The sequence below is a fragment of the Mesoplodon densirostris genome, chromosome 3 (assembly GCF_025265405.1).
Source record: "Mesoplodon densirostris isolate mMesDen1 chromosome 3, mMesDen1 primary haplotype, whole genome shotgun sequence".
NCBI classification, from domain to species: Eukaryota; Metazoa; Chordata; class Mammalia; order Artiodactyla; family Ziphiidae; genus Mesoplodon; species Mesoplodon densirostris.
In genome coordinates, this window is record NC_082663.1 from 38870490 (window position 1) to 38897664 (window position 27175).

The 27175-nt window shown below is 35.8% G+C and overlaps 1 protein-coding gene across 1 annotated transcript in view; it reads right to left on the reverse strand.

Annotated features, from left to right (window-relative positions):
* Positions 1–27175, reverse strand: part of HCN1 (hyperpolarization activated cyclic nucleotide gated potassium channel 1) — a 395898-nt gene that overhangs the window by 329603 nt on the left and 39120 nt on the right. Inside the window, exon 2 of the mRNA XM_060091683.1 lies at positions 18259–18682. Within this exon, the coding sequence (XP_059947666.1) occupies positions 18259–18682 (424 nt within the window). The remainder of the gene's footprint in view (positions 1–18258; positions 18683–27175) is intronic.

The following is a 27175-nucleotide window of genomic DNA, read 5'->3' on the forward strand; positions in this document are numbered from 1 at the left end:
CACATGCATGTGAAGTCACTATGAAGACCAAGGAAAGAATTATCAAAAAAGGGTAGATGAAACAGAAAATACATGAAGAAATAATGGCCAGCATTTTTTACAAATTTGATGAAAACTATAAACCCAAAGATCAAAGACATTCAACAAATACCAAGCAGAAGAAAAATGAAGAAAACCATACTAAAGCACTTAAAAATCAAATTGTTGAAAAGTAATATTAAAGACATAATCTTAAAAGCAGCCAGAGAAAAAAGTCATATTACATACAGTAGAACAAAGAAAAGAATGACATCAGACTTCTCATCAGAAACAGTGCATGCAGGAAAAAAAAAAATCGACTGATATCTTTATAGTACTAAAAGAAAAAAAAATCTCCCTAGACTCCTTTATGCAGCAGTAATACTTTTCAAAAATCAAAACAAATAGTGACTATCAGGCATACAAAAGCTAAGAGAATTAATTAACAGTAGACTAGCACTACAAGAAATGTTTAAGGAAGTTCTGCAGAGAGAAGGAAAATGATACCAGATGGGAATTTGGATCTATACAATGCAATGGCAACAGAAAGCATAAAGGGCACTTTTTAAACTCACTTTTTTTTTTTTCTTTTGCGGTACATGGGCCTCTCACCGTTGTGGCCTCTCCCGTTGCGGAGCAACAGGCTCCAGGTGCGCAGGCTCAGCAGCCATGGCTCACAATGAGATTAGGGCTTCCCTGGTGGTGCAGTGGTCGAGAGTCCACCTGCCGATTCAGGGGATGAGGGTTCATGCCCCGGTCTGGGAGGATCCCACATGCCACGGAGCGGCTGGGCCCGTGAGCCATGGCTGCTGAGCCTGCGTATCTGGAGCCTGTTGCTCTGCAATGGGAGAGGCCACAACGGGGAGAGGCCCACATACCGCAAAAAAAAAAAAAAAAAAAGCCTTAAAAGACATATATCTGTTTGGAGCAAAAATAATTACAATACATTGTGGCATTTATAACAAACATAGAGGTAAATTATATGATAACAACAGCACAAAGACCAGTAAGGGAACAATGGAAATATACTGTTTTAAATTTCTTATACTATATGTAAAATGGTATAATATTATTTGAATGTAGACTGTGATAAGCTAAAGATGCATGTTGTAAAACTTAGAGCAAGCATTGGAAAAACTGAGGTATAGTTCAATAGAGGAGATCAAATAGAGTCATAAAAAATACTAAATTAATATAAAAACAGGGAGAAAATTGGGAAAAAATAACAAAATACATATGGGATAAATAGAAAACAAATACCAAGATGGCAGATTTAAATTCAATTAAAGAATTTACATTACATGTAAATGGTTTAAATTAAATGGTAGAGATTATCAGATGTGATTTAAAAAACAAAAGGAAAATTCAAAAGCTGTATATAAAAGACTCACTTTAAAATAAAAACAGACTGAAAATAAAACATGGAAAAAGATATATCATACAAATACTAATTATATAAAGATGGAGTGGCTTTATTAATATGGAAGTATATATCAGAGATAAAAAGGTCATTTGATGATGCTAAAGAGATTAATTCATCAAGAGGACATAACAATCCTAACTATGTATGAATCTAATAGGACAGCTTCAAAGTACATGTAGGAAAAACTGTTAGAACTGAAAGGAGGAATGGATAAATCCAAAATTATAGTTGCATATTTTAATATTCCTCTCTCAAGAATTGCCAGAACAAGCAGTCATAAAATCAGTAAGAATATAATCAATTTGAATAACAGTATTAATTGCCCTAATTGATAACTGTAGAACATTCCAACCAATAACAGCAGAAGACACATTTTTTTCAGCACATATAGAACATTCACTCAGACAGACCTATTCTGGGCCATAAAACAAGTCTCAATAAATTGGAACAAGATATAGAATTCAAAAATTTTTAAAGATATGATAATATTTAGTGGTAATATCTACAGATTCTAATAATTATATTTGATTTTTAAGTACTTTTCAAGTCTGAATTATTTTTAAAATGAAGTCCAAACAAAAGTAATATATTTTAAGAAAAATAGATATATTATGAGCCACACGTAAGATTTGGTTGTTTAATGCTTGCATTTCAAGAGTTCTCAAGATTTCCAGTATAATAAATTTTCTTTGTAAAATAATTATTCTGATACTATCACATATTCGTAACACTTATTGTTCTATATTTGATTGGGCAAAGGTTTAAAATTTAAGCATTGTAATTCTTTTTAGCATGGATAAGAGACTGAATTATGCAAATGTTCATCCATATTTAATAAATGACTAAACTCACACTAAATCTGATGTTTTAAATCTTGGAAATCAGTACTTCCATTAATAGAGTGATTTAAATTCCTGTTAAGGTTGAGTTCACTTACAAAACTAAGTAAAATAAGGATTGCTTTATAATTGATATACCCAAGAGGCATCTCTGAGGGAGTCACCCAGGGTAAGTGTCAGTTCCCTTTGATGCCTAAAGAAATGTCCATCTGTTTCCTAAGCACTTTGTGAGTTTAGGAAATGTCATGAGGTAGTACTACTATTGGCACCCCAATACCTCATCTCTTGTCTAAATTACAGCACATGCCACTCATTGGAAACCCTACCTCAAATCTTATCTGTCTCATTTCCAGACCATTTATATGCTGTTTTTGGTCATATTTACACCTAACACAGGACAGCAGAGAAGGAGCAAGACCTATTCATTAAAATTTTGGATCATGTAGTAGACTGTAAGCTACTATTTAAGAGTAAAAACTTGGGCTTCCCTGGTGGTTGGGGGTCCGCCTGCCGATGCGGGGGATGTGGGTTCGTGCCCCGGTCTGGGAGGATCCCGTATGCCATGGAGTGGCTGGGCCCGTGAGCCGTGGCCACTGAGCCTGCGTGTCCAGAGCCTGAGCTCCATGGCGGGAAAGGTCGCAGCAGTTAGAGGCCCACGTACCGCAGGAAAAAAAAGGAAGGGAAAAGGAAAAAAGGAAAGAAAAAGGGAAAAGGAAAAAAAAAAGAGTAAAAACTATTTTTTGTGCACTGTTATAATCTAGTTTGAGTCCATGATATGTTTATTCAGTAAAACAAAAAAGGATTAATAATTTAATAAATAACTGATATAATCACTATATTATAGAAAAGTACATGTTTTCTCCATCATGACATCATTCACTAGCTAGAAGGTTGTTTATCTAAGACCAGAAATATTCATGAGAGAAAAACAATGGGATTATCAAGCAGACCCCTGATTTTATTTTGAATAGACCCAAGTTTATATGCAAGTTAGCCACAAGCCAACTTAGTGATCCATTCCAGACACACCCTGTATCCGTCTCTCGGCTATTCCAACTACTGAAGTAATGCTATCAAGCAGAGAGCTCCAGCTCTTTGCCTCCCAGGTATACGGTGGGATTGCTCTTCTTGACTTCTTGTGGCTAGGTGAGGTCATGTGACAAATCTGGGCCAAAGAATTATAGAAAGTAATATATATCACTTTGAGTCAGATCATTTAATTGCCCACCAAGACCCTACGAGAAGCTACTAAGATATCTTGGGCCAAGTGATAACACTCTCATCACTAAAAAACAAAAAGAAAATTATGTCTTCATGAAGCCATTAATAACTCACAGACCACACACTGGGGAATATTGAATAAGATTTCTAAAATCTCAGAGCATAAGGGAAACACTTCTAAGGAAACCCTCTCCCAAATTTGATGACATCTTGATTTTGTTTTGCAGCCACAAGTTTGTAATGACAACATGCTTACATGACTGAACTGTGAGAAAATTATTTTGATTTTTTTCTTTGGAAGAAACATTGAGCTATTTTCCTTTAAGAATATTTTAGTATCATAATTTGGGAGAAAACGTTTATAGAATAATTATGAAATTTTATCACATTTAAATTGTATTTTTAACCTGAAGCATCTTCTTTCCACATCAAATAAAATAACTGAATAAAATAAATTATCATCTGAAGATCTGTATCAAGTGAAAAAGAAAATAATCGGATATGTTTGGTCTTGCAAATTGAGTAAGTTATTTTGCCAATTTGGAAGTGTTCTATTTTGAATTTAGTCATCTCTTAATTGCTTTTATTTTTTTCATACAAGTATTTATTTTTTCTCTGTTTGGAAGGCAGAAATAAAATGATATACTAATTAATTAATAGATATAATAAATGGTTCTCCAACCAAGGGGTGGATCACACTGTTTTTTTCACCCCCAATACTCCATCCCTCAGATGAAGAAATAATGGGACATATAGTACCTTAAGTCCTGAAATAGGATGTATTGGCCTTATGTGAAAGCTCCACAGTGTCTGTGTCTCTCCTGACACAAGAATTATATTTCATTTTCCCAGCTGTAATAAAATGACTAATAGATATTTTCCTTACACTCTGTTAGCAAATCTCCTAATGGGAAATGTGACAGAAGAGGACAGGGAAAAATTTCCGCTTCCGTAAAGATGATAAAAGAAACTCATAGTATTGACAGGACCTTTCTTTCTCAGGAGGCAGGGAAAGGAGTTGATTTCCTGAGGGCTACAAATAGAGCTAGGGAAATCTGACCTCTCGCTTCTTCAAAGAACAGGTATCTAACCCGAGATTCTGGGTAATTTCACTGCCTGCTTCATCTCTCAACAAGAGTAACAACAACAACAATAAAAACAATATTAATAAACAGTTGTTCTTGAGAATAGTTTTGGATGGAAAGAATTCATTCCCTTTGCAGGTGGAATCTATCAACACACCGATTCATGAGGGAAAAAGAGCCACAGCAGTATCTGTACCAGTCACCCATGTTACAGGCGACTCAACGCAGGAAGAAGCTGGGAGGCCACAAGGCGAATGAAAATATACGTTTGTGCGAAATGTGGAGAAAACTCAAGCATTTTGAATGGAGCTGCTGTTTCCATAATTACAGAGTAACTGATTTGCTCTTGGGCACCCAGGTCCCTGAATGCACTTCAGTCTCTTGATATCTGATAGGGATTGTTCATTTAGTAATTGTGAAGACACATTTTCTGGTTAGGAGTCTTGCGCAAAAGCATCCGTACTACAGAAAAGAGGACAAGAGAGTGAGCAAGTGAGAAACTCTGTTCCTTTGTGTTAAATTCTCTCACAATTACAGGGTTTATAATATTATGTATGAAGTTTAAATATAATGTCCTTTCTGCTTCCTAAAAAACGTTCTACATTTAGAAATCTTTCATAACTTTGTATGATTTTAATGAAATGAAAATGTTTCACAGTCCAGTAATGGGGACTCATTTTGCAATCTCAACACAGTATTGATATTACTGTAAATAAAATTTTTTCTACTGTTTCTAAAACTCAACACATTTTACATTTTAGTGAAGCATGGTGTTTTACAGCTCATTCTATTTCAACTCATTAATCAAAGGAGGTTAAATATCTGACCCAGACACCACCACTCCCCACTCCTGCTCCTTTAGCAGACTTGGTGAATTGATTGTGGAGGCCATCCTGCCTTAGCTGAGATACAGTCTTATAATCATTCTCAAAATCTTCCATTCAAAAATTTCTAATAGATATCTGTCATGATTGTTGATTTCCTTTTCTAATTCCTCCACTAGATTACAAAATCCCTTTTAGCAGTAGTCTTGATTATTTATCTTTGTATCCCTATATGTAGTACACTGCTCAGCAAATTAATTGCTCAGCAATTAATATATATTAAATATTATATCTGATAATAGTATAAAGATATGAAGTTCACAAATGAGGAATCAGGAAAGTAATTACCTAGTCTCTTATTTTTCGTTAGAATGGTTAGTATGTGATTATACATACAATGTTTAATTGGACGTACAGAATCATACATTTAAGAAATGTGCTACTAAACAGAATTCTTTCAAAAACAGTAGCATTTTTCTAGGACATGTGTTAACTAGAATTTTTTTCATCAGTAACCACAGAGTCAGCTTCTAATTTGAAGACACGGGAGATTTTTGGAACATCTGAAATAACAATTCAACTAAATGGAAAAGGGGATGGATGATTCAGCTGGTAAAATTCCCAGAAATAACAGTTAGAAACATTAAAACATTTGTCTTTGACATTAGGCAAATACTGGTAATATGGCAACAGGGAACGACTTCAGCAAAAGTGTGAATTTTTTTTTTTTTATCACTTGCTGGTGTCTTTGTGTCTCCTCTGCAGCCCAACTGAATTTCTCAAATGTGGTAGAACCCCCCTTTCATACACATGCACCTCTCACTCAAGTTGTGAAACCCATATTCATATACCTATATTGTTTTGTGTAAGAATTACTCTCAGCTACTTTCAAATTACTCTCACTACCTGCCAACAAATTGCCTGCTAAAATGTTACCTGGTAATGGCTTAAACTATATTTGAAGTTCTATAAGAACTTTTGTTTCTTGAAGAAACAGAAATGAATCATTCTCCAATGGTGAAATTTTAGTCATTAATGTCACAAGTCTCAAGATAGGTCTGAAAACAGAAAACCAGTCACTTAGAACTTCTAGAGTCCATTACTCATAACTTGGCTTTGTGTGTGTCAGGGTAGTAAATACATATACAACTTTTTGAATCCATTCATGTTCTAATATTTTTCTAAAATGATTAATATATGTGCACCTAAGATATCATAAATCTATCAATAACTCTTTCCTAACAAATTTTATTAGCATTTTTTACTAATTATTGTCATTACAAAATTATTCTGCTTCTACAACAACCATATGCTGGGGGGAAAAGGGGATGTAAACCTACGCCAGGTTAAGGACTATCTAAGTTTGCATTTCTCTGAATTTCAGATTGAGTAAAAATGGAGAAGCATTTTTAACTGTACAGTTTTGTTTTTTGGGGTTTTTTTTTTTTTGGCTGCGTTGGGTCTTCATTGCTGCATGCAGGCTTCCTCTAGTTGCGGTGAGTGGGGGCTACTCTTCATTGCAGTGTGAGGGCTTCTCATTGCGGTGGCTTCTCTTGTTGCAGAGCACGGGCTTCTAGATGCACAGGCTTCAGTAGTTGCAGCATGCAGGCCCTAGAGTACGTGGGCTTCAGTAGTTGCAGCATGTGGGCTCAGTAGTTGTGGCGCGTGGGCTCAACAGTTGTGGCTCACAGGCTCTCTAGAGTGCAGGCTCAGTAGTTGCGGCGCACGGGCTTTGCTGCTCTGTGGTATGTGGGATCTTCCCGGACCAAGGATAGAACCCGTGTCCCCTGCATTGGCAAGAGGATTCTTAACCTCTGCACCACCAGGAAGTCCAACTGTACAGTATTATTAAAACCTGTGAATTTGAATGCTTGTGATTCAATGTCAGTTAGTTGGAAGAAGTTGTTCTGAATGTTTATCCTTCTCCTCAAGAGATTAATATTTTCACACAATGGAGAACTGCTTCCCATGCTAAAACAGTGTAGCCTCCACAAAATTAGTTGATTTCCCCAAATATTTCTGTTAGATACCATTAGGGAGTTACAGCTCTTGGACGCTACACACTATCACAATCCGAATTCTACCTTTACATTCTGGTATGATGCCAAATATTGAAGAAGATAGGAATTTCATTTTTTTCAGGGATTCTGTGAAAAAGATAGTAAAATAATTTGACTGGCTAATTATATCTCACATTACTATGCTCTTTAGACTTTCAATTTAAAGTTTATAAAGCACTTTCATATGAATTTTCTTTTTGATTATTAAAACAACCATATGAGCCAAGTAGAAGCTATCATCCACATTTTTTAAATGAGAGAAAAGTGTCTAGAAATGACGTGTGCAAGGTACTCCTGACTTTCATTTCAATTCAGTGGAATTTCCTTTATTTCATATGTTCACCCAGCTCATATCTCCACATCAGTGACAGTGAAAAAAGCAGCACATTGAAATAATCAGCATATTATTGCAAATATTCCCACTGATGACCAACCTTAATGGAAAACCATTTTGATTCCACCACTCCTGACAAATAAGATTATCTCAAAATAGCTACTATTCTCTTCCTTCACAGCTGCTTTAAATTATATGAAACTGTGGGACTAGTTTCCAGAAGCCTTGCACAATGTCTACTTTCACTTTAAGACATAATAAGAAAAAGATTTTGCTTCTCTTTTTTAAAAAAATGGCCTAAATGGTAGACGTAACTCAAAATAACCACCAGAATTATATAACCAACCAAATGTATTTCCCTTTCACACTAAAACACGACTTCTCTAATACAAAATCTAAAGTGTATACATCAGCAAGACAGAAAGAGAAGTCAAAGTAGGTCTCTCTCATCCATTACTCAGTGCAATTCAAGGGTTCTAATTTTATTTATTCTTGAGCTTTCATGACACAGTTAATAAGGTCTTATGAAACTGACTTTCTGTGACAAATTCTCATATATTTCAATGACTGTGCTTAGCTCAAGGAAATTTGAATTGACTACTATTTTTGACATAATGCAAGCAAAATTTTGTTTTCCAAAATATTTCAAATTAATAAAAACACTTCTGACATTGTATCTGACTAAAGTGAAAGACTGCCTTGTTAGAAACTGACAATAAAAAAGCACATATTTTCCCTCTGTGATTATATATTCAACACTTCCTTCAGAGATGAGCTAAATTTCACCTCATTGTTTGTAACAACAAAATATTCTTGGGGGCTTCCCTGGTGGCACAGTGGTTGAGAGTCTGCCTGCCGATGCAGGGGACGCAGGTTCATGCCCCGGTCCGGGAAGATCCCACATGCCGCGGAGTGGCTGGGCCCGTGAGCCATGGCTGCTGAGCCTGCGCGTCCGGAGCCTGTGCTCCACAATGGGAGAGACCACAGCAGTGGGAGGCCCACGTACCGCAAAAAAAAAAAAAAAAAAAAAATTCTTGGGTGCCACTGTATCATTTTCCAATTTAAGTCATGTCTCTTCACACATCCTTTTTGTAGACAGGTGCATCACAGTATGTATACAAGACTAAAAACAGTGACCTTTTCAGTTGAGATAATTACCCAGATAATTAAAGTAACACAGCACAGTATAAAGTGTTTTTATGAAACACTCTGGCAGTTGAAATAGAATTCAAGTTTAAAACAGAATCACATCACAAATTTTGGGTCCAGTACTCAGGAGCCAATGGCATTCCCAGTTTGCACTCTAACAGCACACAGATGAGTCTAAAATAGCAGCACACATAATACATGTTATGTCTGCATGCACAATGAAATGAAAAGCTGATACATTTCTCTGAAAGGCTGAACGCACTTTGTCCTAAATTAGCCTGACTCATTTAGTGCTTCAAATCTTTACTTGGTATACTTTGGACAGAAAGAATGCATAATCATATTTATAATTCTTCCAATATTTAGAAAGGCAGTAAGCACACTAAAGGGCCAAGAGTTGAACTGTCTGTTGAGATTTTACATATTTTAAACTAGTGGAGACTTTTATGATAACAATAATGCACATTTCTATAAACTTTATAGTTTCTAAGTATGTTCAACAGTTACATCTCATTTGAGCCTCAAAGCCATTCTATGAGATTGGGCAGAAAATCACTATCATCCCCATCTATAAATGATGAGCTAGATTGAATTTATCCATGATTTCTCAGTTCTCTTAGAATATTTCCCAGGCCTACTCACTTGGAAGGATATATATTTTCAAGCTTGGTTTTCAAAGTGGCCACATTTATTAGGATGGCTTATTTAGAGCCTCTCCTCTACCCTCTACCACACTCTCATAGTACATTTCTCTCTTTTGTTTTTTTTTTCTATACTATAAATGCTTCTAATATTGGATTTAAGACACTCTACTGTTTTCCTTACATGTTTGATTGTTTACATATCTGCTGAACTGAAATTCCCTTGAGGGCATAATTTAACCCATTTAGCAAGTATTCTTGTGCCCATTATTTTCCAGACACTACGCTAGCAGCTGAAGATACAGGAAATCTATGGTTTCTGCCCTTCTGGAGCTTAATATATAGTTGGGAAGGCAGAGTTTAAGAAAATTACAAAAGTGATGAATGTTACAAAGCAAAAGCATGTGAGGCTATTTCAGCATATTACGGTTGGAACTAACATTACCTGAAAGATTCATTAATTCCACCCCAGGGTATCTTAAGTTAAAGTCAAAGTCATAGCAACAAAATGTGATGGATGAATTGGGGTTGGCCAAAGGAACAGAGTTCTAGGAAAAGTGAACAACACTTGTAAGGGCCTTAAAACAGTATATGTGACAAACATAAAGAGGTTCAGACTAGTTAAAAATTAATGAGCAAGGGACTTCCCTGGTGGCGTGATGGTTAAGAATCCGCCTGCCACTGCAGGGGACGTGGGTTCGATCCCTGGTCTGGGAAGGTCTCACACACTAAGAAGCAACTAAGCCCATGTGCCACAACTACTGAGCCTGCACTCTAGAGCCTGTGAGCCACAACTACCAAGCCTCTGTACCACAACTACTGAAGCCCACATGCCTAGAGCCCGTGCTCTGCAACAAGAGAAGCCACCGCAATGAGAAGCCCACACACCAAAACGAGGAGTAGCCCCCGCTTACCACAACTAGAGAAAGAAAGCCTGCATGCAGCAAGAAAGACACAACGCAGTCAAAAATAAATAAATTTATTAAAATAATAATAATAATGAGCAAGCAGTTTTCCAGGCTGACATGGGAAAAGAATCAGATTTCAAAGGACCTTGTATTTTGGAATTTGTCCTCATGATACTGAAACACCATAGAAATATTTTCAGCAGGTAAATGATATGGTAATATTTGCTCTTCAAAAATGTCACTTTTGAGGCCCTAGGAAGATAAGCAAGGGAGAATTTTTAAACATAGTAATGACTCTACTATACAAATGCAAATGAGAAATGACTGATGTTGGCTTGGACTAGGATGGTGATAGAGAGGACTGAGTGAAGGAATATTAGAATTGAAACCACATTCCAAGAAGTAGAACCAGTAGAACTTGGTTACTGTTAGCTACGGAGAATGAGAGCGGAGAAATCAAGGATACCTCTTGGATTCCTGAATTGAGCAACAGGAAACAAGAGAGAAGGAGGAGACCTGAAGGGGAAATGAACACACTGAGCTTGAGGAACTCACAAGATATCTTTATAGAGATATCATGTAGATTTTGAGGCATAAGGGTACATAGTTTGGAAATTTGGGATATGAGTCTAGTTATCAACATATAGCCAAGGAGGCATATAAACACATGCAAAACAGGAACATAGATTGGGTAATGATGGGGCATTAAGAAATTCTAATGTGTTAATATTAAAATAGAGTCCTGGACATGTCAAATTTGATCTTATATTTTAGCATTAAACTGACATCTCCATGTCAAAAGCATCAGGATTATATAGATCTTCTGCAAGGCACTAACCAAAAAGCATTCATAAAATTATATATCTTACCCCAAACACACACACACACACACACACACACACACACACATACACACATACTTTGTCAATCTCTTTTTAATTGTCTTGACTTAATAATACTGCCTACCAAAATAGAACTCATTACACCATACGTTAGAACTTCAGGGTGTCTGTTAAAATACCATCTTAAAAAAACATACAGTATAATATTGAAAACAATTCTCTTGGAATAAAAATGATTTTTTAGAGAATGAACTTAACAAGCTCTTTCTTTAACCTGAGGAGAAAGTACAGATAAAGAGAAATAATCTTTACATATATGAATATTCATTGTCGTCTATTTTATCTAGACAGATAGCCAAGCAATTAGGCGATTCTAAGAGAGTATAAATGAATAATTTCAAAAAAGACAGTTTTGGTATTTCAGAATATAGAACTCTGAATTAATACAACCAATAGAGGACACCTAGTGGTCTTTAGCAGAATCAATATTTGCCTGAAAAAAATAGTAAGCAACTCACACACACGTAATAATGTTTTTGTTAGTCAGTGTGCTAATCTGAGAAAGATGACATCGTGAATACTCATATGTATGAATATTATAGGCATACATCAACTTGAATACTTCAAATAATTTCCATATATCTAATTTCCTTTGAACTTCACAACTGTTCTATTAAGGTTGTAGGCATAAAAAAGTCACTTTAAGCATTTTTCCCTAGATTAAATAGAAAATAAAAGGCACAACTTGAATAAACATCCATAAGTGCTCATTTCTAGCACAGGATCCATTTTACACCATCACATTTCTGGTGATGTGAAATACAAAACTCAAATATAATTATATCAATAATATAATTATATTAACACATTAATATGTTATTCTATGAATGATTATTAATTATATCAAATATAATTAATATTTAAATTTTATAACATTACAAACAGTACTTCATATAAGGCGTTATCATATTTTATTATTTGATACAAATATTTCAATGGCAAGAATACTTGGCAAAGATAAACCTCCCTTTAGATATCTAAAAAGTATCCTGCCTGATGCTAGCTATATATAAAAAATGCAAATGTGTGATGAATCTCTCTCTTAACTGATATTATTAGTTCCATCCTCAGTTGTCTCCGATCCTGTTGACTCTGCAGGATTCTAAAATGCAAATCCCTCAGCTAATATGCCTCAATGACACCTTACTGAGTGAGTCCATCATTAGCACAACTTCTTGTCTATTCCTCCAAACTCACTGCCTTTGCAACTTAGGCTCTAGAGATGCAGAACTGTGCTAGGCTGCATATGTTTCATGTCTTACTGACGGTACTCCTCTGCTCCCTTTTATTCACCTTAGTAATCCAGACTCAAAACTCAAAACTCAGTTCGAGTATCGCTGAGGCTTTCTTCTCCTGCAAAAATAGCTGTGTTCTTCACTCCCTCTTTTATGCCATCACTTACCACACCATCTGTGATTATTTGTTCACAGGTCTGTTTTTCCTGCAAAGCTGAGATGTGCTTTGTATTCTCATGTTTAGCATCTGCATATAGAAGTTATTCAGTAAATGCTTGGGAGTGAAGAATAAATATACCTTTGCAATTATTTAATGGATTTAGAACATGGAGCATTGCCATGTAGTAAGCAGATAGGTATACTCAGAGAGCCTATTGTGTTTAGAACTCTATACTAGTGTACAAGGAGATTCAAGGGCAAAAAGTTGACCCTGACTCTTCCCTACAGACATTTATGCCCAGGAAAGGAAAAGGAAATGCATATATAAGTATTCACAACCCAGCTATGGGCATGAACAAATGCACGCAGAGACAGTAGAATTGTTCAAAGTAAAAGTATTGACCATTATAATGCAGTCCATCAATGCAGAATATTTTCTGGAGATGAGTTTGAGCATAAATTTTAAATGAATAATAGAAAAAGAAAGGCTTTCCAAATCTGAGGTGTGGCACATGCAAAATTACCAGAAGCAGAAAAAAAATCATTCTCTGCCAGAAGCATTATAAAACTAAAAAACAAACAGAAAATAGCTGTTGGGCGCAAATATGAAGTGACAATGGTGAGACAGGGGAATGGTTTGCTGTAGAGCCTTGAAGGCACAGCAAAGAAACACAGATTTGATGTGATAGGCAATAGGGAACCTCCCTAAGTTCTAGCAGAGGGCAGGTTTAGGAAAACACTGGTGTTTGCTTATGGCGAGTCTTAGAATTCTATGTGTTTTTTTGCTTATGGCAAGTCTTAGAATTCTATGTGTTTTCTACAAAATGGAAGTAGTTATAATATGTATTGCAATTTATAGCAAGAGCTAGTTTCTAATCTAAACCAATTAGAATGCTAAAATTAACCAAAGACAGAAACTGCAGTCTGTATTAGCTCCCTGTAGAATAAATTTCCTTATTAATGTTCTGTTGTTAAACATAATTTGTACATAAATCTGCCTCTAAGCCAACATAAAAATCTAATACTGATTGATAGAAGGGCATTGCAATGTTCCAGACACATTATTCATCTGAAATTGCTATAGACATATTTGAAGATCAGAACCACAGTCCTCTTCCTTGTCTCAAAATAAGCAAGTAATTTGTGAGAGGTCTAAAATCTATACAAGGAAAGTTGAGGGGATAGTAAATAAAGAATGAAAAATAAAATATTATAGGTATGTATTCCAAAGCCATAGTTATTATAGGAGCTTCATGTGTTTGCCACCCATTTTTAACATTGCCCATGAAGAATTTCCACTTTCTGTGACATTGAATCCTACAAATAGATAACCATGACAGAGTAATATTTCTCTTTTCAATTACTATTTCCAAAATATCTAATAATTTCAAGGATCATCTGTATTTGATAAAATGATAGGGATCAGCAGTTATAGCATTCAAGGTTCCTGGAACTCTTCACTTTTAAATAATCTCCTATTTACTAAGCTCTTAATCTACCCTTTATCTCTTCAGTGGCTGGTGATTGTCAAAAATTGTAAATAATATTCCATTTAATTTCTGAGGATTTCCTCACCATATGTCTCTTTCAGGAGGATCACAGAGAACGGGTTCTCTGTGATAGGTTACAAAAGGGCACTCTGGCTCAGGTCACTGACTTCACTTGAAATACAACAATAACAACAACGTTGAATTAAGGGAATGGTTTTTTTTAAGCCAAAATACAAGAGTGGGAGAGATTCACCTCTGTTTTTGGGCGATTACAGGAAAAGGAATTTTTTGACCTGATTTATCTAAACAATTGCCACAGATTTTCACCTCACCTGGCCATACATGTAAAGTTTCAGTACAGTGTCAGAGAGCTCTAATTTTGCATCCTAAAGCCATTGATCTTATCATTGCTTCATGAAAACAACGTCCCCCCGACTTCTTAACACCATGTGTTTCATAAATCAGTTGGCCAAATAATTTCTTTCCTTCTATATTAGTCACTATATTCAACGTTAGTAAGGATAGTAACATAAGGGCTAAATTTTAAAGTTTCTGTATTTCATTCACAATATTTCTCTAATTTATCTGGCTTTGGCACTTCCTGTTGTTTATCAGTTGAACTAATTCAGATTGGAAAAAGAAAATGTCTCATTGAAGATGGAAGCAGTTTCCTATAGAAGGCAGCCACTTTTCTTGGGAATGATTCATTTAAAACGGTGGCAGCTCCCAGACTTCACACATTACTTCCCCAAATTTGCTGAATTTAGCATTAGCCAGCTTGGTACTGAAACACTCAGAACTCAAAGACATGTGGGTGAACCCACATCTTCCTCTGTACTCTTATTCCAAATGCTCATAGAGCAACCTGATTATTTGTTGTGTTTCTACTTGTAAACACATCCTGGTGGCATTTATAAAACCCAGGTAGAACTTTACCAATTTGGAACGATTCAAGTTTCTTTGTGACTTTGGTTTCAATCACGTAGGTGATGAAATAATGAATCCATATTAAATTTGGGTTAATTACTACTGTATTTTTTCTCTGCTTAACAGTGTTACTGACAGACATTAACTATCCATGATATATGTGATATTATATGGGGATATCATATAATCAAGAAAACATTCTTCGTGAAGTGAGCTTATGATTCATTTATTATCAAGGTCATTTATTTATAAGAAAGATCTTGCCAACTCACAACTCTAGCTTGAATGGGTTTGGTTACCAAATGCCTGTAAGTGCATATTAAATTGCATTTTACAGTAATGATGGCAGTGAGCTGATGCTCTTGAATTATATCCTGGCATCTGTGAAACACCATCAAGTTACACAGACCTGGGTGTCTGTGACCGCTGCCAGGAACTAGAGGACAACGGTACTAAGGAGTGTGCTCTTCTATGACTGTACAGCCGGCCATTTTATCTGGTAGAATGCCATCTGTTCATCCTTCTGCCGTTCTCTAGGGTAACTGGGTTCAAACTACAAGACACTGAAAATAGTCGCATTGCCCACTGTATTTTTTTTTTTTTTTTGCGGTACGTGGGCCTCTCACTGCTGTGGCCTCTCCCGTTGTGGAGCATAGGCTCCGGACACGCAGGCTCAGCAGCCATGGCTCATGGGCCTAGCTGCTCCACGGCATGTGGGATCTTCCCGGACCGGGGCACGAACCCATGTCCCCTGCATCGGCAGGTGGTCTCTCAACCACTGTGCCACCAGGGAAGCCCGCCCACTGTATTTTTAATTGACTGAGTATTTATATCAGTGACTTTTCTTCTCACAGGCTACTCATTACAATATTTTTTGTGACCATGTTTTAAGAGGCAAATATTCAGATTTTATGTTGCTTGGACCACAAAGTTCAGTTAAGAAAAGTTTCCTACAATTTTTGATTATATATATAAAATGGTGTAATATTAAGGTATTTCTCATTAAAAGAATATATATGTTATGGTGAGAAGCTATATGGTTATGTGGTTAAGAGCTTTGCCAAGGTCAGGTCAGGTTGGCAAGGTCAGGTTGGCAAGGTCAGAATCCCAGCTCCACCTATTACTAACCCTGTGAATCTGGGCAAGTTACCAGAGTTATTAGGAAGATTCAATGAACTAATCCGTGTAAAGAATCAAACATATTACTTGATATATAATAAGCCATCAATAAATATTAGCTATTTTTATCAGTAATCACCTTGTTTTGATATTAACATTAGCATAATAATGTTTGAAAACCAAACATTTTTTACATGTTAGATGGAATGTGCTATATAGAGAGACATTATAAGATGAATCCAATTTCTCACATGTGCTTCATCTGATTTTAAATATAATCCGTATCCATATTTTAAGAATGATCCATTTTTATGTCTTTTTAGCAGTGTCTTATGCAGCGTCTTATTATTATATGTCATTTCCTGAAATCCTAGGAACCAAAATGTCATCAACAGGCACACACAAAGCATTGTTACAGTCTCGCAGAAAGCAGAGCTAATGTTCACCAAAGTTCCATTTTATGACTTGTTTAAACCTAAATTCCAAAATATAATTCATCCTAAAAAGCATTTCTGTAGTTAGTAAAGTGGCGATTAATTCCTAGCCAATGTATTGTTTTCTTTAGTGCAGGTTTAGGCACTCTGGAGGCCTCTTTGACCCTCATTTTTATGCAGACAATAAAGTTCAAGTTATAATTAACTTTTTAAAGATACATTTAGAAGGAAAAGAAAATCAAAAAGTTAATATGCTGACTCTGAAATTAGGGACATAACCTCCTTTGCTTGGTGATGGTACATTTAACTCAGACCTTTGGAAACTCCAGTTGGCTGAGCCCTTTCAGGTCCCACCAATTGCCTAAGAACAACAGATGCCTTATTCAGCAAAATATTGGCCAGATTCACTGTACTTATTCACTGTAGTATTTGTGTTTTTTATGTGATAATTTCCCTTCGGGGTATGCTGTTTTTCAGTATTATGAAATGAACTAGTAGAGAGAACCTATAATAAATAATTATAGGCAAAGAATAACAAAGAGCAAAATTATTATACTAAAATCAGTCTTTACACATACAACTTGGAAATACTAAAAAAAAAAAAATCTGTTTTCTTCAAACACAAATTCTCTAAAATTTCAATATTAGAGGAAACATATTCCACATTATTTCACAGAGCTAATGATACAAACCAGGTTAGCAATCAGACCCTACAGCTTTGTCAAAGATGGTACTTGATGTGTTAGATAAAACAAACTAATATTAGATATTAAATAAAAACAATCTCCCATGGTGGAAGAGGGGCTGCACTGGTTAAGGTAAAAATTTGTTGATTAAAGTAGATTTGCTTTAAAAAAAGACTAGCATGGAATCTAAAAGAAAAAAAATGGTTCCGACGAACCTAGGGGCAGGACAGGAATAAAGACGCAGACGCAGACATAGAGAATGGACTTGAGGACACAGGGAGGGGGAAGGGTAAGCTGGGATGAATGAGAGAGTAGCACTGACATATATACACTACCAAATGTAAAATAGATATTTAGTGGGAAGCAGCTGCATAGCACAGGGAGATCAGCTCTGTGCCTTGTGACCACCTAGAGGGGTGGGATAGCAAGGGTAGGAGGGAGACACAAGAGGGAGGAGATATGGGGATATATGTATATGTATAGCTGATCCACTTTGTTATAAAGCAGAAGCTAACACACCACTGTAAAGCAATTATACTCCAATAAAGACGTTAAAAAAAATGACTGAATTGGCATAAGACAATTGTTTTACAATCACTAATTTTTTCACTTCACTCAAATCCAGTATTCGACCATATCTTTTGAGGATACAAATATACCACTTACATACCAAAAAAAAAAAAGAAATTTTTCCTTTTGAATTTCATAAAACTTGTTATATATAGCACAGTTGTTCATTTTGGAACAGTTATAGTTTAAATCGCATGATATAGTAGCTTTAAAAATGTAAAAGATATGTCTTACCTCTTCCCACTGATGTATGTATCTAATTAACCTTGAAAGTCGTAATAAACGCAAGAGACTGAGAATTTTTGTAAACCTCACAATGCGAAGTGCCCTGGCTGTCTTGTAAACTTCTGAATCCATTCCTTTTTCTACAATGAGAAAGATATAATCCACTGGGATTGATGAGATGAAGTCAACCACAAACCAGCTTTTTAAATAATTCATCTTGATCACTTTAGGGTCCAGGATGATTTCAGAACTATCTTCATTGACAGTCCCAGTCCTGAAATTCATGATCAAGTCCAAAAGGAAAACTGTATCTGAAGCCACATTGAAAATAATCCATGGTGTTGTTGTCTGTTCTGTAAAGAATGTGATTCCAACTGGTATGATGACCAGATTTCCAACCATCATTATAAGCATTATTAAATCCCAATAAAACCTATAATAAATAAAAAAATCAGATTTTAAGATGTAGACAGTGACCAGCCTGTTCTCCCTGCCCCCCACCACCATAAAAATTATGACTAATTTATGGTTAAATAAATGACTAGAAGAACAGAATGTCAGTTTGGTAAATAAGATAGCTCCTTCAGTGGCCATAAAGTTAAATCTAAGTAAAATTAATATATTCCTAAAGCAAGGCATTGTGATTATAGAATTCTAAAAATTACTTTCTATAAAATGTTATAGAAATAAATTCATGAACACCCATACCCCATTTATCTGATAAAGAAGCAAAAATAAACTCCCCTATAGTTAACATACAATATGGATGAAAACAAGGGAGAAGATACAGAAGATCTTTAAAAAAGCTACCTTTGAGAAGATTCTTTGGAGGTGTTTTGAAGTACTTTATATGTAAAATTACCAATCATAGATTAGAATAAACAGTAATAAATAGGGCACATGAAAAATATTGGTACTGCAGATTTATCTCTAGAACTACAGATTAGGTCAACCATAAATTCTAGAACTTCCATAGCTTCACAGCACTCCAAATATTTATGTTTTATTCTTCCTAATTTGAAATGAGAAAACTAATTCTGTTCTGAGGCTGAAAATACTTGAACTGACTCTAGGTTTGAAACTAGAATCTAGCTAAAATTTGCACTTTTGTCACTGCTTCATTGAACAACTACTTTAAATACATTGCCACTATTTTTCTAAACAATACTTTCCTTAAAATTTCTGATTTAATTTTCAACATAGCTATGACTACTAACTACCTTTTGAAACACTCTTATCGCACCTTATATTAAAATTAGGAAATGTATTCCAGGTTAATATAGCATTAATATATAGTTAATGTTTATTAATATAGAATAAATTCATCAGAGATTATTGTATTATTCTCATTTGGTTTCTTTCAAAGTCTATTGACACTGTAGTTAGACTAGGTAATAGACTATACTTGTTAAGCATATACTTATAAAAATAAAGAAACAAATCAACTAATACAACTCTATAGTCATAAAATAGTCTCTGGGGGCCTCCCTGGTGGCGCAAGTGGTTGGGAGTCCGCCTGCCGATGCAGGGGATACGGGTTCGTGCCCCGGTCTGGGAGGATCCCATATGCCGCGGGGCGGCTGGGCCCGTGAGCCATGGCCGCTGAGCCTGCGCGTCCGGAGCCTGCGCGTCCGGAGCCTGTGCTCCGCAACGGGGGAGGCCGCAGCAGTGAGAGGCCCGCATACCGCAAAAAAAAAAAAAAAAAAAAAAAAAAAAAAAAAAAATAGTCTCTGGAAACATGAGCTACTTCATTCTAGTCGAAGGTGTACTCTCTTAGCAGTTGTGTTACAAAAATGGTATAAACTTTCATGACATTTCTGTTAACCAAGGTATTATTTTACATTAATTCTCCTACTTAGACTATTTGGGCTACATTTTGGTAAGGTATACATTTGCATGAACCTTTCAAATTTATTATCATTCCTAATTATGAGTGACTCCTAGGTTAAAAGTAGTAGTACAAGAAAGAACTATAACAGTCCCACTCTGCCCTTTTTTCTACCCCCCACCCCAGGATTATATAAAAGATAAATGTTTGTCATTTTGAAGATTTCACCAGTCTTTCTGTCAAAACTTACCTATAGAGTTATGGACAAGTATACAAATACCCATGTCAATCATACATCATGCCCTGGCAATTTCAATGAATTTTTTTCTCTTTTTTTTTCTCCTCTCCTAATGGAAGTGCAAAATGTGCCATTTAATACACTAAGGACAGAGGAGAGATGTAGGGCAGATGCAGTACTGTAATAGCTGTTTCACAAAAAAGTGACATCACTGAACTCTAAAATGAAATTTGTGTGCCCTGAGGATTTTCACTTTACTGGACACTCTTATCAGTCTCTTCTCTGCTCTCCTCTCTGCTTTCCCCTGAAAGGCTGCTGTTCCCTTGGGTGTTACACATAGATAGCCCTTTTATCTTCTATTCTACACATGCTCTTTGGGCAACATTATATACTCATCCATGTCTTTAATGATTAATTCATAATGGATGACTATAAAAGCATTATCTCCAGTCCATTCCTGTATTCTAAGCCTCCTAATCCTTATAATCAGCAGTCTATTACATCTGTCCCCTTGCATATCTCACACTCATGTCAAACAGCATGCCCAAGCTCAATCTCATCACCTTCCCTCCCACAGACATCCCCCAGATATTCCCTGTGTCAGGGAATGGAACAACGCTCTACTTGATTTGCAAGCCAGAAACCTTGGAACCATCCTAGATAACCCCTGGCCTGAAATCTACTTAATCTCATTATTCAATCAATTACCAAGGCTTTTTGGTTCTAACATGTAGATGTAAGTTGTATTCATCCATTTGTCCTTTATCATTCCCATTGCAGCTGTCTTCAACCAGCAATTCTCAACAGTTGCTTAATTTAGAGACAAGTTACTTAAATTCTTTAATCCTAATTTTTTTATTTGTAAAATAAAGATTATTATAGAACCAAATGTGTAGGGTTCTACAGATTTAAAAGCAAACAAACAAACACTATATTCAAATCACAGCTCCTAGCATAGAACAAGCTGTGGCACACGATGCTGATAGCATACTTAGTATTCATCTACCTTTCCTTGCTTACCAAAAGAAATCCAATTTGGGGAAAGCAGTCAGGAGCCCTTTGAAAAACACTCACTTTTACATACATGCTTGTATTTCTGTTACTAAGATAGAAGCTATTTTTAAGGAAAACTCATACTCTATCCTTCTTAGTCAACAGAAATGAAAAGGATAATGTGCCATCCACTCTTTATTTTAGCAATAATGTTTGCCACACCGTAGCTTTTTATGTGGTGCTTACTATGGATTGAAGTCATGAGATATCTATGTATCAATATGAAGCTCAATTAAACCTTATAATTTCCTTTTAAAGTATCATTGACCATATTTTGCAGTCATAAACACAATTCTATAGACTTTGCATAATATAACACTTTCTTTGGTTAACATGCATTCCTTAGCTAGCCAAGGAAAATACAGTTATCACCCACTCTAGAAGTTGCTTTAAAAAACAGCAATGAATATGTTCCTGAAAACTGACCTCATGAGACTCTCATGCCTCCCTGAAAATTTCTCTTGGATACTCATGCCCTCCCTTTTCCTTAACTCTCAGTTTCTATGTCTTGTACATTTTATTACAGAATCGTCTTCCCTACCCACTCCCTCTTTGCATTCCCATTGTTATCTCTCTAGTTTGGGCAGAGCTAGCTCTTGCTTGGAATATCTCAAAGAGTCTCCTGTCTATGGAATCTGATCAATTCTACCCGCCAGTACCAGAGCGACCATCTAACATGTAACTTACCAGGTCAAAACCATCATGGACCCTCTCAATTAAGTAAAAACATCAAGGCATTCCCTGATATAGCCTCCTCCTCCCTTCCCCATCTCTTCTTTAACCCTTTATGGCAAGTACCTCATAGCTCAAGCAAGAGAGTACCTGCTCTTACCCTGCCATCATGCACACCTAGGTACACATACAGGAGATACGGTTACTTCCATTCTACCTGTTCCTTTTCGTATCAGCGTTCTACCTATCCTTCAAGTCCCATTCTGGCAATGAATTTCTTAGTTTTTTTTTTTTTTTTTTTTTTTTTTTTACAACTTCCAGAGCAACATTTATTTTCAGTATGCTTGTTATTTCACTTTTGCTTTTGTTACTAACTATTTGCCTTTGTTTCCTTCTTGGATTTAAGTTCTTTGAAGTTCAAAACTATATTGTCTTCTGTTTAACTTCTGCATCATGTAGACAGTATCCAGGACAGCAAGTGCTAAGAAGATATATTAATTAAATTTTAAGTGGAAACATACACTTCATGAGGATATTTAAAGAAATCCTTTTTTAATAAGTCAAAGGCCATTAATGCAGTAAATACTTTCCCAATATATCTTTTATATAACTCTAGATTTTTATTAATTGAGGGCCTTCATAATATAGAATACATTAAAATAAATAGGAAACAAAGAGATTAAAAATATGTTCTGAGGTCAGACCACCTGCAAACTAAACAATTTTGGATTTATACCTGGTTTTGAATGGTACAAAAACCCCCTCTTATTCATCTTGCTCTAGAGAGACCGCATTTGTCAAAGATCTTGATTGCACTTTGAAGGCAGCCTAGGGTTCAAATCCTAGTTCCACTAGCTGTATGGTTTGGAGCAGGGTATTTAACTGCTGTGAATTTCAATTTTCTCCTCCTACTCTCAGAGTTTCTCTTCCAGGAGGACTGCATACAAAGATGTGTGCAAAGCATATAGAACCTGTGATATAGAAAGTCAACTTTGTCTGTAAAATCAACACTCACTGCAAAGCCAAGTCTTGACAATTACAGTAGAATAATAACCTAGGTAATCATTTTTACTTTATACTAAAAGTAGATAGAATATACAAAATAAAATGGTATTTCAGTCATAATTAATAGATCACTAAAACTATGGTCACTTTAATTACTAGTAAATAATTTTCACAGACAAATTATTTTCATGTTAAGAATTCATTTCTCCCATAAGTTTTTAGAAGAGAAAAAGTGGCATTGCAAAGATTAGTCCATGATCTTAACTGTGAAGAATTCAGTCATGCTCCTTTCTTTTTACCCACTTGGATCTCTCTCAGGCTTGTGATGAATAAAGACCACACTCCTGTCCTAACAAGAATTTCTCACTCTTTCAGGTTCCCCTGCCCCCTTATGACATCTGCTCTAGTTGAAATAATCTGATGTCAGACATTTCTATCCCAAAGCCTTAAAGAGATTAAAACAATTCCCATATTTCATTACTGAAGATGCTTATCTTTAAATTTTTGTCTCTAAATATTGAGTAAAAGGTTCTCTTCTCCCCTCTCTCTGATGAAATAAATATTTGTCATTAAATGGAATTGAGGAAGGGACTTCTGGTTAAACCCTGAAATGGTACCAGATTTATACATGGCTACTCTTTTGCCAGTTGTTGAAATCAACTGATGTGACAAACCTGTCCCACTATTCACACTTAAGAGTCACTCTTAACAATTATGTCTTTAGATGTCAAACATAAATTGTGCATACACTTGTAAACCAACTTATTTGTCAATCTAAACAAATAAACAAATGTCCAGCTGGATTTACTTTTTATAAAACACATAGTCCTTGCAATTATATTTTAAATTTTATTTAAAACTGATTCAATTTTCAAAAGTCCAATTAACAGCCTGATTAATAGGCACATATCTCTTGAATAATAACATGAAGTGTCTTCTCTTAAATGCTATGTCCTCTTCCTAGTACTATCAGTGTCAATTCACCCCACCAAGTCTCAGCAGCCAACACCTGAGCTTTGATCTAATGGGTTCTGAGACATCCTTTGTCACCTTGCAAACATCATTATTTAGAATATTCACACTGGGGTTGACGTTCTGTAGGACATATGCCTATCCTAAGCCTTGCAAAGAAGTTTTCTAGGTCAGATCTATTATTTAGTCTAATGCCTTGCTATCTCACAAGGACAAATTCATTGTCTATGGGGGGGGGGGAGTGAAGAGATCAGAAAACAGACAACTTAAATATGGGTATTTTGAAGTGAAAATACACTAGCTTTCTTAATAAAGATCCCAGTTGTAGGAAAGTTTAGCCTAACTTATGGATAAAACTAACTTATATCATATTTGAAGACAAATGATTTCTGGTAAATAGCAATTTACCCAATAAGAACATGAGATGGGTGGGAGGTACATTATGTTTTAGCTAATCTTATTTATTAAAATGAGCTAATGGGACAGAAATTTAATCCCTACGAAGGTATTAAGATCTGCACCAGTACAGGAAAAAGTAAACATGTTTTTTCTACTTCCCCCTTCTTCTGAAACTGAACTTTTTTCTTCGTGTGTTAATCTTCTAACTGCCAATATTAACAACCTTATATTGGTCCATGAACTCGTTTGTGGCACTTTACAACTTTGTTCACTCCTCCTACTTGAAACTCTCCCAAATCTTCAGTTTCTATGATTCTGCATTTTCATAGTTTCTCACTCATATTTATATATTAGCAGAAATTAATTTTCCTCAAGCTTTACCTGACTTCTCTTCTTCCACCATTCAAGTTGGCATTCTACATTACTCTCATCCCACTTTTCATCCCTCTATTCACTCGCTCATTGGCCTCATCAGTCGCCACAGGTTAAACTGATACGGTAATGTAAATTGTTCTCAAATCTATCACTGGCCTTAACCTCTGAGATGGAGTCATGCATTTCTAACTACATCCTGCATAGTTAGTGGCTTCTAAGTGTTCCAGTGGAATAGTCATCTCAACAGGCTGAAATCCAAACCAATGAACCTTATGGCCCCAAAATAATTCTCCTGATATTTGTATGTCTGTTTATTGTAGCATAGCTTCTTCCTCTTTTTTTCTTTTTTTCATTAGTCAGCCACTAGGCATAAAATTTAAAAATTATCCCTGATTCCTCTGTTGGCCCAGCTCTGACCTTTGATCCTTTGCCCAGCCTTACATTCCTTCTAATACAATAGAAGCTTTTCATTTTGTTCCATTTCCATCATCTTCTATGAAGTTTTTATTACATCATTATTCTGCTTACTCATTTTCCTGTTTCTACCTGCGCCAGGAAATTACTTCCTATTTATATCCAACAGGCTTTCCCTATTGCTTGCAAAATGAAATGTAATCATTCAAAATCCTCTAGAGTATGTCCCAATTCTATATCTCGAAGCTTAACTTTTTGTACATGCATGATCCTCAGCTAAATTAAAAAAGACCCTGTTTTTCAGACTTTTCATCTTTGTCATTGCCCAACAAATGTCTGGGATTTCCTTTCCTAAAACCCAAACTCAACCTCTACACTTCCTAACATTATTTCAATGGTCAACTTAAATGCCAGTTTCTTCACAGTACCCTCTTTTATCCCATCCCCAGATCAGTTGGAATTTATCTCCTCCCTGCCCCAACTCCTATTTCAATCTCTCTCTGAGATTTCCAGCATTTGAGGGCACCAACTAGTGAACACTGAATAACTCACCATAATGAAGTGTTGGTAATAATTTGATAAAGACCATTTAATAAACGTTGTCTGGAAACACTGCTTTTGTGCTCATTCCAAGCCAAACTCTATGCCAATTTTCTTTACACTTAAATTGCCTAGCAAATAGTATGCATGTGTCTGATTTCCCAATGATCAAATTCCAAATTAATCACATTTATGTTAATGAGGTTTTATTACAATATTATAAGATTTTAATTAAAACACATATGATCATTTTTTTTGGAGGGTTTGGAAATTAAATAGGTACAAGCCTTTTTTTACTTCCTCTTGAGTGGTATGGCATACCTTCAAACTATGCTAAATTTCTTGCTTTAGACAACAGGAAGAAAGATGTCATTCAAGGGTACTTTCATTATGTCATTCAAATTTACTTCAAATGAAGCCCACAACTTTCATTCCTTTGAACCAAAACATCTACTTATCCATAAATGTCCCACACGAAATACATTTCTATAAGTCTATAGCTTTTTTAAAAAATAAATTTATTTATTTTTGGCCACGTTGGGTCTTCGTTGCTGTGCATGGGCTTTCTCTAGTTGCGGCGAGTGGGGGCTACTCTTCGTTGTGGTGCGCGGGCTTCTCATTGCGGTTGCTTCTCTTGTTACGGAGCACGGGCTCTATGCGTGCGGGCTTCAGTAGTTGTGGCTCGCAGGCTCTAGAGCGCAGGCTCAGTAGTTGTGCTGCACGGGCTTAATTGCTCCTCGGCATGTGGGATCATCCCAGACCAGGGATCAAACCCCTGTCCCCTGTATTGGCAGGCGGATTCTTAACCACGGCGCCACCAGGAAAGTCCCAGTCTATAGCTTTAATCAGAAGTTACAGAATGAAGCAGAACTCCCTGAGAATTAAGCAGGTCTATGCTGCGGTACTATCCTTATGGTGACATATAGATTTTCCATAAAGATAAAAGTCCTAAATGTATAAAAGGTGAGTAGAAAATGTGTAAAATAGCTCCTAGTGTTTAAATTTAGAGTTCTTTAAAAAGTCCAATGTAAGCCTATTCCTTAGCTTCTTAGTATTTTTTTAAATTTATCACTGAGTGATTTTTAAAATTTTTATTCTCTCCTTTGACAGTCAGCAATTTAATCCTTTAAGGAAAGCAGAAATATTGTCAGAGGTCATGTCAACCAAAATGTGTCCTAGTACCATTCACTCCAGTATAAAATTCAGTAAGTTGAGTCTATTTTTTAACTGTTTCCAAAGGACATTAGGAGATCACACTGATGGACAGTCCCATGACATAGACAATGAACACATCTTTATTTTGAAGCTCAGTTAAATGACTATCAGTTGATAAGGGCTTTATATTTGTTGATATACTTTCATCCAACCACTCTGAAATTTTTAAAAGGAAGGTGACTGATTCTTCCCTGTCTAAATACATAGATAACTTA